Below are 12,579 nucleotides of genomic sequence, written 5' to 3'. Positions count from 1 at the left end.
ATTGGCCTCAAATACAGTATTGGTCGGATTCTAGTGTCAGACACAATATTCTGGCGACCACGGATGAACCAATTGATCGGCTGAACATTAGTTTCAACTGATATTCGCCTTGTTTACCGCCTCTCAGCAAGTTTGATGACATTTGCTGCAGCCGTAACAACTTTGCTGACAACTTTGTTCTGCTCTGAGGCTCACATCTTGGATGAGAGTGATGCTTATCATGCATCTTATTTAGTTGTAGGCTGCCAGGGATTCTTTTCTCTCTGCTTTTATTATTAATAGTCAAAGGAGGTGGTGCACTGTGTGATTTTTTTTTTTCATAGAGGCTCATGCTCATTTCTAAAAGTGTGCGCTTGATGGAAGCACAAAAACATTGTATTCTGTATGAAAAAGGTGAAAGATAATGTATTTATTAATTAATTTATCTTTTGCTTTTCAAAATGTTCTTCACATTTAATTTATGTTTCATTAAAAAGTGTTATATAAACATTGTAAAGTTGTATAGCAGGCTAAAATGCCCTTTAAAGCATACTTTCCCCCCAAAAAAATAATAATAATAATAATAATAATCTCTTTCATGTGAAAGAAGGTTATATTCAGTTTTTTCTTCTTCATACATTCATATGATTGGATTTGTGCTCATTAAAAGATAGTGTAATAAAGGGCTGAATAAATTGAAAACAGTTGTTTTTGTGATGAAGATTTAATTGTTCCCTCGGCACAGAAGGAAGATAAATAATAAGAAAACCAAAATACACAACAAAAATATCTGTTTTTGGCAACATTCTTATTCTAAACCTCGTATCAGCCTTGAATTCCACATTGGTGCATCTCTCGTGGCAACGCTTGATCTGGGAGTGTTTTCCATCATGCTTGCTGCAGAAAGTGAGCGAAGCCTCCGTGTAGTGCCATTTATCATCACCACGTGTTTTAAGCCTGCATGGGCGCCGTCGACTGAAGCTAGCCGAGGGGACCCTGCTTCAGCTAATGACTGTGAACAGGATGGTTCCAGTTGGCTTTCTCCATCGCACTCCTTCATCATCAGCATGCTTCTCATTTGTTTGGTGAATTCGCCAGTTAAAAGGCTTGTGTCGTGTTAGACAGCAGCATGCTTGAGGGGGAGGGTTTTAAAGTAGAAAATGTTCCATATCCTCAATGTAGAGCGAAGACATTGGTTGGGAGCCTAGTCTGTCAAGGACAAAGTCATTGTTCAAAGCATTGGTGGCACCGTCTGAAGCGAGGCATGCTGTAGATTGTGACATATCAGCAGTTATCTTTCCCCTACGGGACTTTCATGATGTACTATATGTGTCAACATCCTTTCTGTGAGTGGGTCTGTTCACTACACACATACACAACCTCGTACATGTGGACAGAGGTTGTTCCACTTTGCCTTGATGTTCAGGTGGGTGCCAAAGATCTTGAAAGTGAAGTGAGACTATGCCGCCCGACTCACACAAACTGGGATTCTCCCTGTTTTTCTCATTCATGTGTAGATACACAGATTTTTCAACATTTCCAGTCGAAACGATCAAAAAAAAAGGCAGAGCCAGTTCGGTGTGATAAGAAGACTTCCATCTGGCCCTCACAAAAAGGGAACCAGCTGAGTGTAGTAGCCTGCCTCACCAACATGTGATGCATTGTGCTGATGAAAGAGGCTCTTAAGACTACACAGGCTCATATGTGAGATGTGTTTTCTCCCATCTGAGCAGTCTTCTGCCCACCCATACATAGACATGAACATGCTCAATCTCAGGGGAATCATGCTCAAATGTACCGCTGTGACACGTGAAGGCACCCACATATAAGTGATTTTCAGTCTTGTCCTCGTACTTTCAAAACACAAGCTGTCAACACACTTTGCCAGATAGCCGCAATAAAGGCAAACCTCAGTTCAGCACCGTTTTAGCTGTGCTGATGTGACTGTCGGCTTGAAGGATCCACGTCAGTTTTTCCTCTGAGCGGCTTTTATTTCAGTGTGTCCTTGTTCTCACTTCCAGATTCAATGGAGAGGGGATTACAACGACATCACTCAAACCATTTCTCTACTGAAATCCATCCATCAACTCTCCCTGAGAAATATTTCTGTATTCCTCCCAAGTGGAAAGATCAAATATTTGGTATTGCACAGTGAAATACATTCAAAGCTTCTTAGCCAGTTTTAGCAGTTTTTTTTTCTTTTCTTCTGAAGCCAATTATTTCTTTTCAGATCAAATACATTTATTTACCATTAGCAGAGGATAAGCTGAAAGCAGTGGGACTGAAAACACACCTACACAAACATATATATGTTTCCATGTTATCACACCTCACAACTACAGTGGATCAGCTACATTATGTATACTTAATGCAACACTGAAAGCTTTTTCTCTCCTCCCACCTGTTTTCTTCCTCTCATTCGTCCGCAGGAGTGATTTCACAGGAGTGGTGAGGTTTCTTCCCAGCATGCCACTGGCACAACAGCATCACAGGGCCACTGTGCCCACAGCAGTCTGGATCCTTGCTTTTGCTCTGTTCCTTGCTCTCCAGGTAAAATTTGTTAGGTAAAAAAATAACCCTGTCCATTTTTCCCTGAGCTGCCCAGGGCTTTCCCTCCCCCCATGTAAATTATTTATTTTCAATCTACTATTCTTGTCAGCCATGTTAATCACTTGACTCTGGGCACAAATCCACACTGACCAGTTAGAGGAAGTTAAGTGATGATTCGCTGTTTAGTGTTGTTTTTCCTGTACATTGCTCCTACAAAGTAAACCTTTCTTTTAGTTATAAGGGACCACGTGTTACAGTTGATTGTTCCCTAAGACCCACTTTCCATAGTTCCTGTTGCTACGTCTGTCATTCTTGCATTGTTATGCACATATCATTTGGCTGTGATAATGGTGGCCAATTTACCGCTCAAAACTCTTAGGAATGAATAGTTCCTGCTTTCAGACAGAGGTAGACAAGAGCGGGTTACTAATTTCTAGCCAGTGGCCGTCCTGTTTGTCGGCTGACATGTCAACGACTGTACTTACCCAGCTACCTTGCTAATTAAGCTACATTTAGCTCCATTAGTTGGTTGAAAAGGCTGTCTCTGGCTTCCAACTATTGTTTAAATTGTAGTCTGTAATTCTGTAAATTTCCCCACTGTGGGACTAATAAAGGATCATATTATCTTATCTTATCTTATTTTACACTTGATGGCTACATAGAAAGCGTGAGAACAAAACTCCATGTGCCAGCAAACATTCACCAACATAACCAATTCATGACCTATGAGGGCTTAAAAAGAAGGACGCAGCATTGTTCTTGTACAGTATTGCAGTGTAGAGCCACATAGTATTTAGAGTATGATAAGACAAAAGGTAAGATTAAAATGTTTACTCTGATATTATTGACTTCTCACATACTTGTTGTTTTTCTAACACTTTAAAGTCAGAAGAGAATGGGGTTTTTATGATAAGGCTTTATCAGTGTTTTCTGCCAAATGCATCTAAAGCTGGAGAAACATTGGATGTGGAAGTGTAAACTCCACTGAATAGCAAGCAAATAACTGTGGCTGAAACTCTAACAGCATCCAGGACTGGTTTCCACCAAGTGGGGAAATACTGCACCCCTACCCGTAACCCCGCAAGCTAATGTAGTTCGGAAATAATGCATGGTTAGTAGGAAGCTACTTTAGCAGACAGGCTAAAATTTGAGAAGATAAACATACAGTTTCATCAATTCCTTACACTTATACTTGTGTGTTTTAGCTTTGGAAAGGCCAAAAAGAGACAAAACCCCTCCACACTTTAAATGTGCAGCAGTGTTCTTACTAAAGTGGAATGCAGATCTCTTAAAAATGTGGAGAAGTCAAATATTGAGAGACCTGCTTTGCCTAGTTTGGGTTGCTAAACTATATTTTAAAAAAAATGCTGTACAGTGAAAGTGTTTTGCAATGATCACTTAGCACTGCTCGTACTACCTCTAAAAACATTATGAATACAACTTTATTTTTACAATTCTACAAATGTCACGATGTTATAAAAACAATACTTTATTTTCTGCTTTCCATTCCTTCTCCCTTGAAACTTGCTTTATTTGAGAAAATTCGACTTATACTGTTAGTGTCATCTTGTGTTTTTGTCCTCCCTGGGTTGTTATCTTAGTCTTCACTCCGTCGTCTACTGCACAAACAAGATATAAAGGACAAAAACAAAACCCTGAGTCCGAACCATGTGCTGCTTTTTTTGTTTCATATTGTCTCTCTCTCCAGTGCGCCGTTCATGCTGCTCCATCAGGGGACAACAAGCTGGTTCGTACCACCAGAGTGAGGCGACAGACCCTGGGGGGGGATCAGCCCCCTTCCGCTTCCTTAGCCAACGAGAGCCTGCAGGAGCAACCCGTGGTCTTTAACCACGTCTACAACATCAATGTACCCTTGGAGTCTTTGTGCTCTGTCGACCTGGACGCCTCCGCACAACCTGCCCCAGGGGAGGGTGAGGGATTCTCATCGATCCAGTGCTTGAGTTTAAACTCACTATAGTCATCTTATCTATTGCCCTGAAGGGTCCACTTGTTCACATAGAGATACACAAACGTGTGGTTTTTGGACACTTTTAAGAGCTATTCTATTTGATCCAAAGGTTCTCGTGCTGAGTTGGGGTCCAGACCTTCTGTGGAGGGACCAATGGATTCCAGTGGACCAACAGAATACACGGAGCAGACGCTGGATGCAGACAGCCAGGTATGTGTTTTAGTAATATTTTGTTTAAACAGCAGCAAAGCATAGAATGTTATAGACTAATTAGGATAAGACAAGAGTGAGGTGAGAAGAAACCTTTTGTGAGTGATTGAAGCAGACTGCCTCATGTTGCACGGAAATGACAACATCTGTTTCACCACTCATAGTCATCTACATACTGATGTTTATGCTGATATGTTGTTTCGCTCAGAAATAATTAAAGTGTAACTTCACCCAAAACAAAAACAAAAGAGACAAATCTTTTGAGTGACAAACTCCCCGGCACTGCTGACTCTACAGGCCACAGAGACACGTATTCCAAAACAACCGACAGACCAGTTTCCAAGATGGAAAAAGTTACAATATTAAAACCTGAATGGAATATTGTCAAATCAATGTGTCAAGCCGAATATTGTTGCGCACACATAAGAAAACATACATCACAAACTTGCCATAACCCACACCTTTATTGTCCATCTATATGCTAATGTTCCAGTTATATTCTTATCTTAGCCACAGGTGTACCACCTCCCACTGAAATCTGACACATGACCCTGTTGAGCTTCTTTGTGGTTGCCCAAATTGGTTTGCACGCATTAGAGCAGCCACCCTTTGCTCTTACTGTTGGGGAGAAGGTGGATAATGTAACACGTTTCTATAGACATTTAGATATTTTTTTATTACACCATAAAAACTGACAGTCCTCAGTTCTCCCTGACAGACAAAACAATAACCTTTTTTTGCCACTGTTCAAACCTACAAAACCACATTTGAGTGTTTAATGCTCAAAACTAATATTTTGGGTGAAGTATCACTTCAGAGTTAGCACCATCAGAATGGGCCCATAATGTGGGAATAAATTGCCCTATAAGCTTAATTAATTTCATACGGTACCAACATGCACTTCTTAACCAAACTGTATTTCCTATTCTTCTTCAGGTAACATTCACTCATCGTATCAACATCCCAAAAGCTGCATGCGGCTGTACGGCAACAACCACCATCCAGCAACTTGCCACCAGGGTGGAGATGCTGGAGAGAGAAGTGTCCCTGCTCAGAGCTCAGTGTGGGTCTGGGTGCTGTGGGGAGAGCTCAGCCATGGGTGAGTGCTGTTAAACAAGGACAGCAAAGTATATGGATGAAGATGGAATATGTTGTTTTTTGTTTATGTAAGCCCTTTTACTTACAATATTTCCACAAAAGAACCTTCTGGTGTCAACCATTAGTCTTTTGAAAGGAAAGATACAAAAAGCTGCAAGAAATTCATTCAAAACAGACTCAGTCTCATATGTGAGAAAAGAAAAATAAGAAGGTATAAGATAAGTAAAAGATGTAGAAAAAAAAACCTGTTTATACTGTGAATGAAGAGGAGACAGACGGCAGCAGAATGATAATGCTGGAGGGCGACTTTTATTCCACACGTAGTCTCGGTCTAAAAGGTGTGGAGAAGCCTTTGCGACTGGGACAAATTTAGTTCACTATTCAGGAGATGCTGCCATTATAATGAGGGGATGAGAATGGATAGATGTATAGGCTATATTATGGTTAAAGGATCTGCTCTATTGACACCATCACCCCATTCAAATATTTTCTGAAAATGCTCCGTCTCTTCAGTGGGAATATGATTATCTCCAGCAGTCATGATGTGAATCAGAATGAGGATGAAATGATCAGCTGGAGAGGACGCTGGCGAGATGGAAATGCACAAAATGCGACAGCACTCAGTCCTAATGTGAACATAAAGAGTATTGGAGGTGTCCATGTCTAAGTGTATATTCAAATTAAAGAAATACAAGTAATATTCTTCCGAAACTGAACTATCTCTTCAGCTTTGATTGCATTGTCATCTTTTGAATCGTGTCATTTTGTCACATAACAATGTAAACATCCTTATTTATTTTTTTACCCAGGTCATTTGGACTTTGTCCCAGGCTGTAGCGGCCACGGCAGCTTCAGCTTTGACCTTTGCGGCTGCATCTGTGAGGAAGGTTGGGCCGGCAAAAACTGCTCCGATCCCCGCTGCCTGGACGACTGCTCCGGCCAGGGCGTGTGCGTGGAAGGGGAGTGCGTGTGTGACCGTGACTTTGGAGGCGACAACTGCTCAGAGCCGCGATGCCCCTCGGACTGCTCGGGGCGCGGGCTCTGTATCGACGGGGAGTGTATGTGCGAAGAGTCCTTCACCGGCGAAGACTGCATGGTCGGGAGGTGTCTCAACGACTGCTCGGACCAGGGGCTGTGCATCAACGGGACGTGCCAGTGCAGGCCCGGCTACGTGGGGGAGGACTGCTCGCTGGTCTACTGCGCCAACAACTGCAGCAAGAAGGGCGTCTGCAAGGAGGGATTCTGTGTCTGCCAGGACGGCTTTGCAGGAGATGACTGCAACTCTGGTAGGCTATTACTTCTTAACCTTTTGGTCAGTTTGATCCTCTTGACTATCAACCACTACAAGTAGTTTGTAAGACATTTCTGCTTCAATTCCCTGAAGCTGAAGCTCCTTTCCTGTAACAAGTAACAAGTAACTCAGAGCAGAGATCCAGCCTAAACAGATTTCACAACACTCTGTGACCCTCAGACAGTTCTGCCTGATTTCTTGAGCAGGAACAGGTTTCTTTTCAAATTAGAGCTGCACCGTCAGATTGAGTGCCTTCATTGCCAAGAGCCATTTACTGTAATGTGGACACATCTTCTTTTCATGAATTGCTGGCACTATCTCTGAGGTTTATTTGGCTGGTGACAATGAAAGCACACTTTAGATTACACTCTTGTGTGTATCATTAGAAATGGCATCTCAATGTGTCTTTTATCCGGTTTACCCACAATGTGGGAGCAATTCTATAAAAGAATATATAAAAAAGAACAGATTTGTGAAAGAAATGCAGCACAAAGTGCTTTAAAGGAGAATAGATAAATAACACCACCAACATGTAAGCTAAAATCGAGTTTTGGACACTCTTACACTGTTATGTCCTCAGAAGGGGATATTCAGTACTGTGGTGTTTGGAGTGGATTCTCACAGCGATGGGTATGAAAGTCCTCTATACTGGTGTGAACACCAGGTGTTAAACATACGCTATAAAATGTCAGACAGAAATTGCCACCACAGTTTCCTCCAGTCTTTAAATTATCTGACCAACATGTTAAAACGCTAAAGACATATTTTACAACCAGGGATGCAAACAACTTGTTTTTTTTCACCTCAGTTTGGGTGAATTCAGATCCAAGGTTTTTTGGGTTGTTTTGGTTTATCCACCACTCTCTCGCTGCTCTGTGTGGCTTACTCTGAGTGGCGGGACCACCTGATACAAGCACCAGCTGCCGGCCAAACAGCTGATAACTTTATTTTATTAATTTTGTATTCCAATAAAATAGTTATGATCAACAAACTGCCATCTGCTATGCATGTACATTTTAGGACCACTAGCTCCCATTTCAAAACAATGCAAGCATGATAATTGAGAGACGAGCGTGTATCAGTACCGGTCAGCTGGAAGGTTGCATCCTGCCCGAGTAGAAAGCAGAGACTGGTCTTTTGTGTTTGACAAATATTAGCAAAATAATTAATGACAAAATAGATTAAGAACTGCATTTATTTGCATGCACAGGGGAAATCCTCATTATACAGGCTACTTGGGAAAAACAGGTGGCAGTCATTTCATTTCAAACTAATAAAAAAGCTTGATGAGATACGGGAGTAACAACCTTGCTAAAACAACCTTGTTTATTTCCATTCAATTAGAGTGCAGTTGTGTTTCCAGTAAAATAGTACTGAAGCAATCCGTGTGGCATGTCTCAATAAACATTACAGTCAAGGTGTCAATACATAATTAATAAAAGTTTAAACATAAGGTCTAATGATTCTGATCAGTCAGGAATTCTAGTTCTCCTCTACTATAATTCTCTACATGTTTACAATCTGGTAGGCAAACTCATAAAAATATGCAATAATTAAGAGCAGTGTCAAAGATGGAAGAGTGGCATCACAATGTGCAGAGGCCACCAATGATGTGATGTTACGATGGTCCGTTTTATTTTCACTGTCAGTGTGTTTTTATCTCTGACTAACAGAGAAAAGCTGCAAATCCATTTTTGCATGACATATTACTGAAACAATTGTCAATTTGGTTGTGGATTCATTTTCTGAAGATTGACTAATTGATGAAGCAACTAATTAATCTGAGCCCTTAATACAATATATAACAAATACAGTACCGTGGGTATTGGCATCCATGTGCCATGGAGTGCTGAGAGTTTGCAGACAGATTGCAGCTACAGCAGTGGATTTCATTCATCTGCACACCTTCAATAAGAATAAAGGAAGCAATTAATTCAATCGCCAAGTGTAGTATTTAGATGCCACCTACGCAGCAGGTAGATGGATCTGGATCTGTTTTTGATGGATTTGTTCGGTAGATGTATTGCAAAGCTTTCTAACTCTCTCACTGCTACAGCAGGCAGTTACACATGTCTGAATGCTAAGCACCATAACTTTCAGCAACCGCGCAGCCCTGAAAAACAAACCCCTCTGTGCTTCAAAGGCAGGTGGCGGGGCACGTGACCTGTCGGACATCAGAAGGTATAACAGCATTTGTCAAAAGCCCCATTCATCCTGGGAGAGAGCTGCTACATTAGCGGCAGCTGAGACAGTTCTCGCCTTTTGTTCACACCAAGCTCTTCACGCCAAAAAATCAGATGCTGCCCTGCCGTTTGAGGCAGCTGTCAACAAAGTGAAGGATGAGGAAAGACAGAAGAGCTGCCATCCCGTCAAATATCTATACAAAGTTGAGGGCGTCCAAATTGCTTATTTCTTTGCAATTAGCGGCTAAAATAGCCAAAGCTGGTAGGGGATAGTTTGCTGAATACAAAATGAAGCAGTTAAATTACCAGAGACCTGTAGGGTGACAGGCTTAAGTGTTTCATGTTATCAAAAGTGAAGCAAGCGGGATGCATTTTTGCTCCATTACGGTGGCCAATATTCCCCCTCTATGACAAATTATGGGCTGTTGAATTTAAATGGGATGTTCCAGGCGTAAGGCTAGGATACAGTAAATCTTTATATGAAAATGTATCCACCCACAAAGCAGAGATCAACTGAAGAGTGGCATTTAATTCCACAATCATTTTAATGAGTCCTGATGGTACAGTTGAAAAGTGGCGGTGACATTCTCACGTTGTTGACATCCTCTGAGTGCGGCAGTGGAGTCAACTGACATTTAGTCATGGGTCTCAGAAGCTGTGTTACAGCTTTAAAGTTATGCAGTGTGTGGCGTCAGAACGACAAATACGTTCCATGTTTTCTCTTATGTGTGTTTATTTATTGTCCTTATTTTATTTAACTATTCTGATGTGTTTCATCAATCGGTTTTGACTGAGCAGCAAGGCTTTTTTATAAAGTAGCTTTGTGTTATATTTATTATGCATTTTAACTGTATTAACTGTGATATAAATAGGGCTTTGACAGACATGTGACAGTCCACCTCATCACACGCTCACAGAGTAACTCAAGCTGCAGGCGAAAGGCCACAATATTTCGTTGTGCCATTCACAGTCTGCTCTTCAGCTGGAGGAACACACACTGTTATCATGGTTTGCCTGAAATTGTGTTGTAGATTGTGACAAAAGATGCTCAATGTCCAAAACCATTCTTCTGCACGGAGTAGAAATTGATTCTCTTTTTTCCTCCCCTGCATGACAAAGGATCTTTGAAGGGTTTTTGTAAACCAAAAGACACACAGACTTTTAGCTAAAGTCTAGTGCGTTCCTCCTTTTTGGGATGCTTTAGCAGAGTGTCGGATAAGAAACCAGATTGGAACACACAGGTTTAGCATAACGTCTGCTAATGTATGTTTCACCTATAATAAAACGTTATAGCTATTATGTGTGGTGTGTCTATTTGGATACACTCTACAGAAGTTGTGCACTAAGATTACAATAATACACATGAGGACCCAGGAGTTTTGTATTCAAACCTTCACCTGAATAGTATAATTATTTAGAGCAGGTAAACAATCTGCAACTTGGAGGGGTTTGTTTCAAGTAAAATACCATATGACACCCCAAAAAAGTTGTAACAACACAATGAGTAAGGAGCAGAATAAAAAACACTATTCGTTAAACGTTGACAGTAAACACGTTATTTCCCATAGTCATTCAAAACTACTTCAACTGTATATTATGGCATATATAATAATTCCCATACTTATTTGTAGAGCTCTTGTAGTATTTGTTCATGTCACGACAATAGAATCAACAACATATTTGCATTCAAATTAACTGCTCGACATTGATGACCTTTCACAGTTCAACAACAAGGTGAGATGCTCAGCGCTTCTCTATCTTCGCTGTATGCTTCGTATTAAAACGCTCCTCCGACTAACTTTTCAGAGGAGCCTGGAAGGAGAAGTGTCGACTTGAGAGTTTGCCCTTCACTTTCTCTGGGAGTTAATGTCTTTCAAGCAGCTCGTCTGTTCAGCCTCCTTGCACGACCTCATTCAATCACTCTTCTCCGACGCCATGGATTGTTTTTCCTTCATTTGATTTGTTATTCCCTTCATATACGTGACAAAGCTGAGTGTAATTGATGAAATGAATCGAGCTAATTGAATGCTGCAGAATTAGTCCCCGGTGCAGGTTGAGTGTTTCGGAAATGAGCGAACTACCGTGCAGCGTGCGACCATCTGTCGAGTGTGTGGAGTTAGTAGCGAAAACGGCGACTAGAGTGTCCAAAGGTTCCCCCGAGGAGGACTCGGTGCTGTGCTGTAGAGTCCTGCGTCACACAAGGGCGATATATATATATATATATATATATATATATATATATATATATATATATATATATATATATATATATGCTTAGGGGGGGTTAGGGGTTGTTTATCACACTATCACACTCACTTGGATCCCCTCTCTGTCTCTCATTTACCATTTCGTCCTCATTCTCTCTCATTTAACCGTTTTTATGTGCGTCCTTCACTCTCCTGAGGCTCAACTTGTCTTGTCTTTGTGTCTTCTGTCCTCTGTCTGGCGGTGAATCTGTCTCGTCTTTCTCCAACTCAAACTGTTTGTACTCTTTGTCTTGTCTTCTCCTCCTTTATGTCCTTCACCCCTCCCCACCCCCCTTCTCCTTGTTGTTTTTGGCAGTGGGAGCTGTACACACTCTTGTTTATGCCTCCTCATTTACATTCAACAGCACCTCTCAGGCTTATGGCTTGACGATCTCCACTTCAGCCAGCGTGAATGACGGTGCTTCTCCCTCTCTTGTGAACACTCAGACACACAATGCAGTATTTCTTATGGTCTTGTTTTCAAGATTGCAGATGCAGATACTTTTTAATAAGCGAGATAATGGCAAATGTAGTAAAGTCGTGTGCATCGTCAATTGTTTTAGGTACTTTGGTTATGGTACCATTGATTCACTCTACCGTCAAGGGGAACATGCCTGACATGCCTGGCAAAAATAAGAGGCACTCATAACTAAAATGTGGCTTTTAATCTCCGGGTATCTCCATCAGCTTTGCGGCCCATTTTCCATCCACTCTGATAACGCTGGTAAAGTGGACTCTCCACAATGAATCCTTGTCACGGCCCTACTGATCCTGATGCTACGTAGGAATGGAGAGCATGATTTCACACGAGGACTGATACGGCAGCTGATAACGGAATTGTCCACCGGTGCTGGAAAAAGTGCACGAGCAATTTGATCAGTATTTTCATGAGTTAAATGTCGACCACGGTCTGTTAGGTATGACTTTGTGTCAATCAGCGTGTAAATGGTTTGCGTCCTACCTTTTTAACGTTGAACTTATAACAAGTGGATTTGCACAATCTACTACTATCTTTATTGGGGGAGTTTTTCCTGATCCGATGTGAGGTCCCGG

General features: G+C 41.4%; 1 protein-coding gene across 1 annotated transcript in view; it reads left to right on the top strand.

The window, feature by feature from the left end:
• Positions 1–2,445: 2,445 nt before the first annotated feature.
• The window catches only part of tnr (tenascin R (restrictin, janusin)), a gene marked incomplete at both ends in the record, with an annotated part of 64,435 nt that continues 54,301 nt past the window's right edge, over positions 2,446–12,579 (top strand). Inside the window, 5 exons of the mRNA XM_079227068.1 lie at positions 2,446–2,529; positions 4,238–4,460; positions 4,608–4,708; positions 5,645–5,807; positions 6,616–7,092. Coding sequence (XP_079083194.1) covers positions 2,446–2,529; positions 4,238–4,460; positions 4,608–4,708; positions 5,645–5,807; positions 6,616–7,092 — 1,048 coding nt within the window. The remainder of the gene's footprint in view (positions 2,530–4,237; positions 4,461–4,607; positions 4,709–5,644; positions 5,808–6,615; positions 7,093–12,579) is intronic.

Source organism: Taurulus bubalis (assembly GCF_910589615.1).
Source record: "Taurulus bubalis genome assembly, chromosome: 1".
Lineage (NCBI taxonomy): Eukaryota > Metazoa > Chordata > Actinopteri > Perciformes > Cottidae > Taurulus > Taurulus bubalis.
This window is presented reverse-complemented; position numbering and strand designations above follow the sequence as displayed.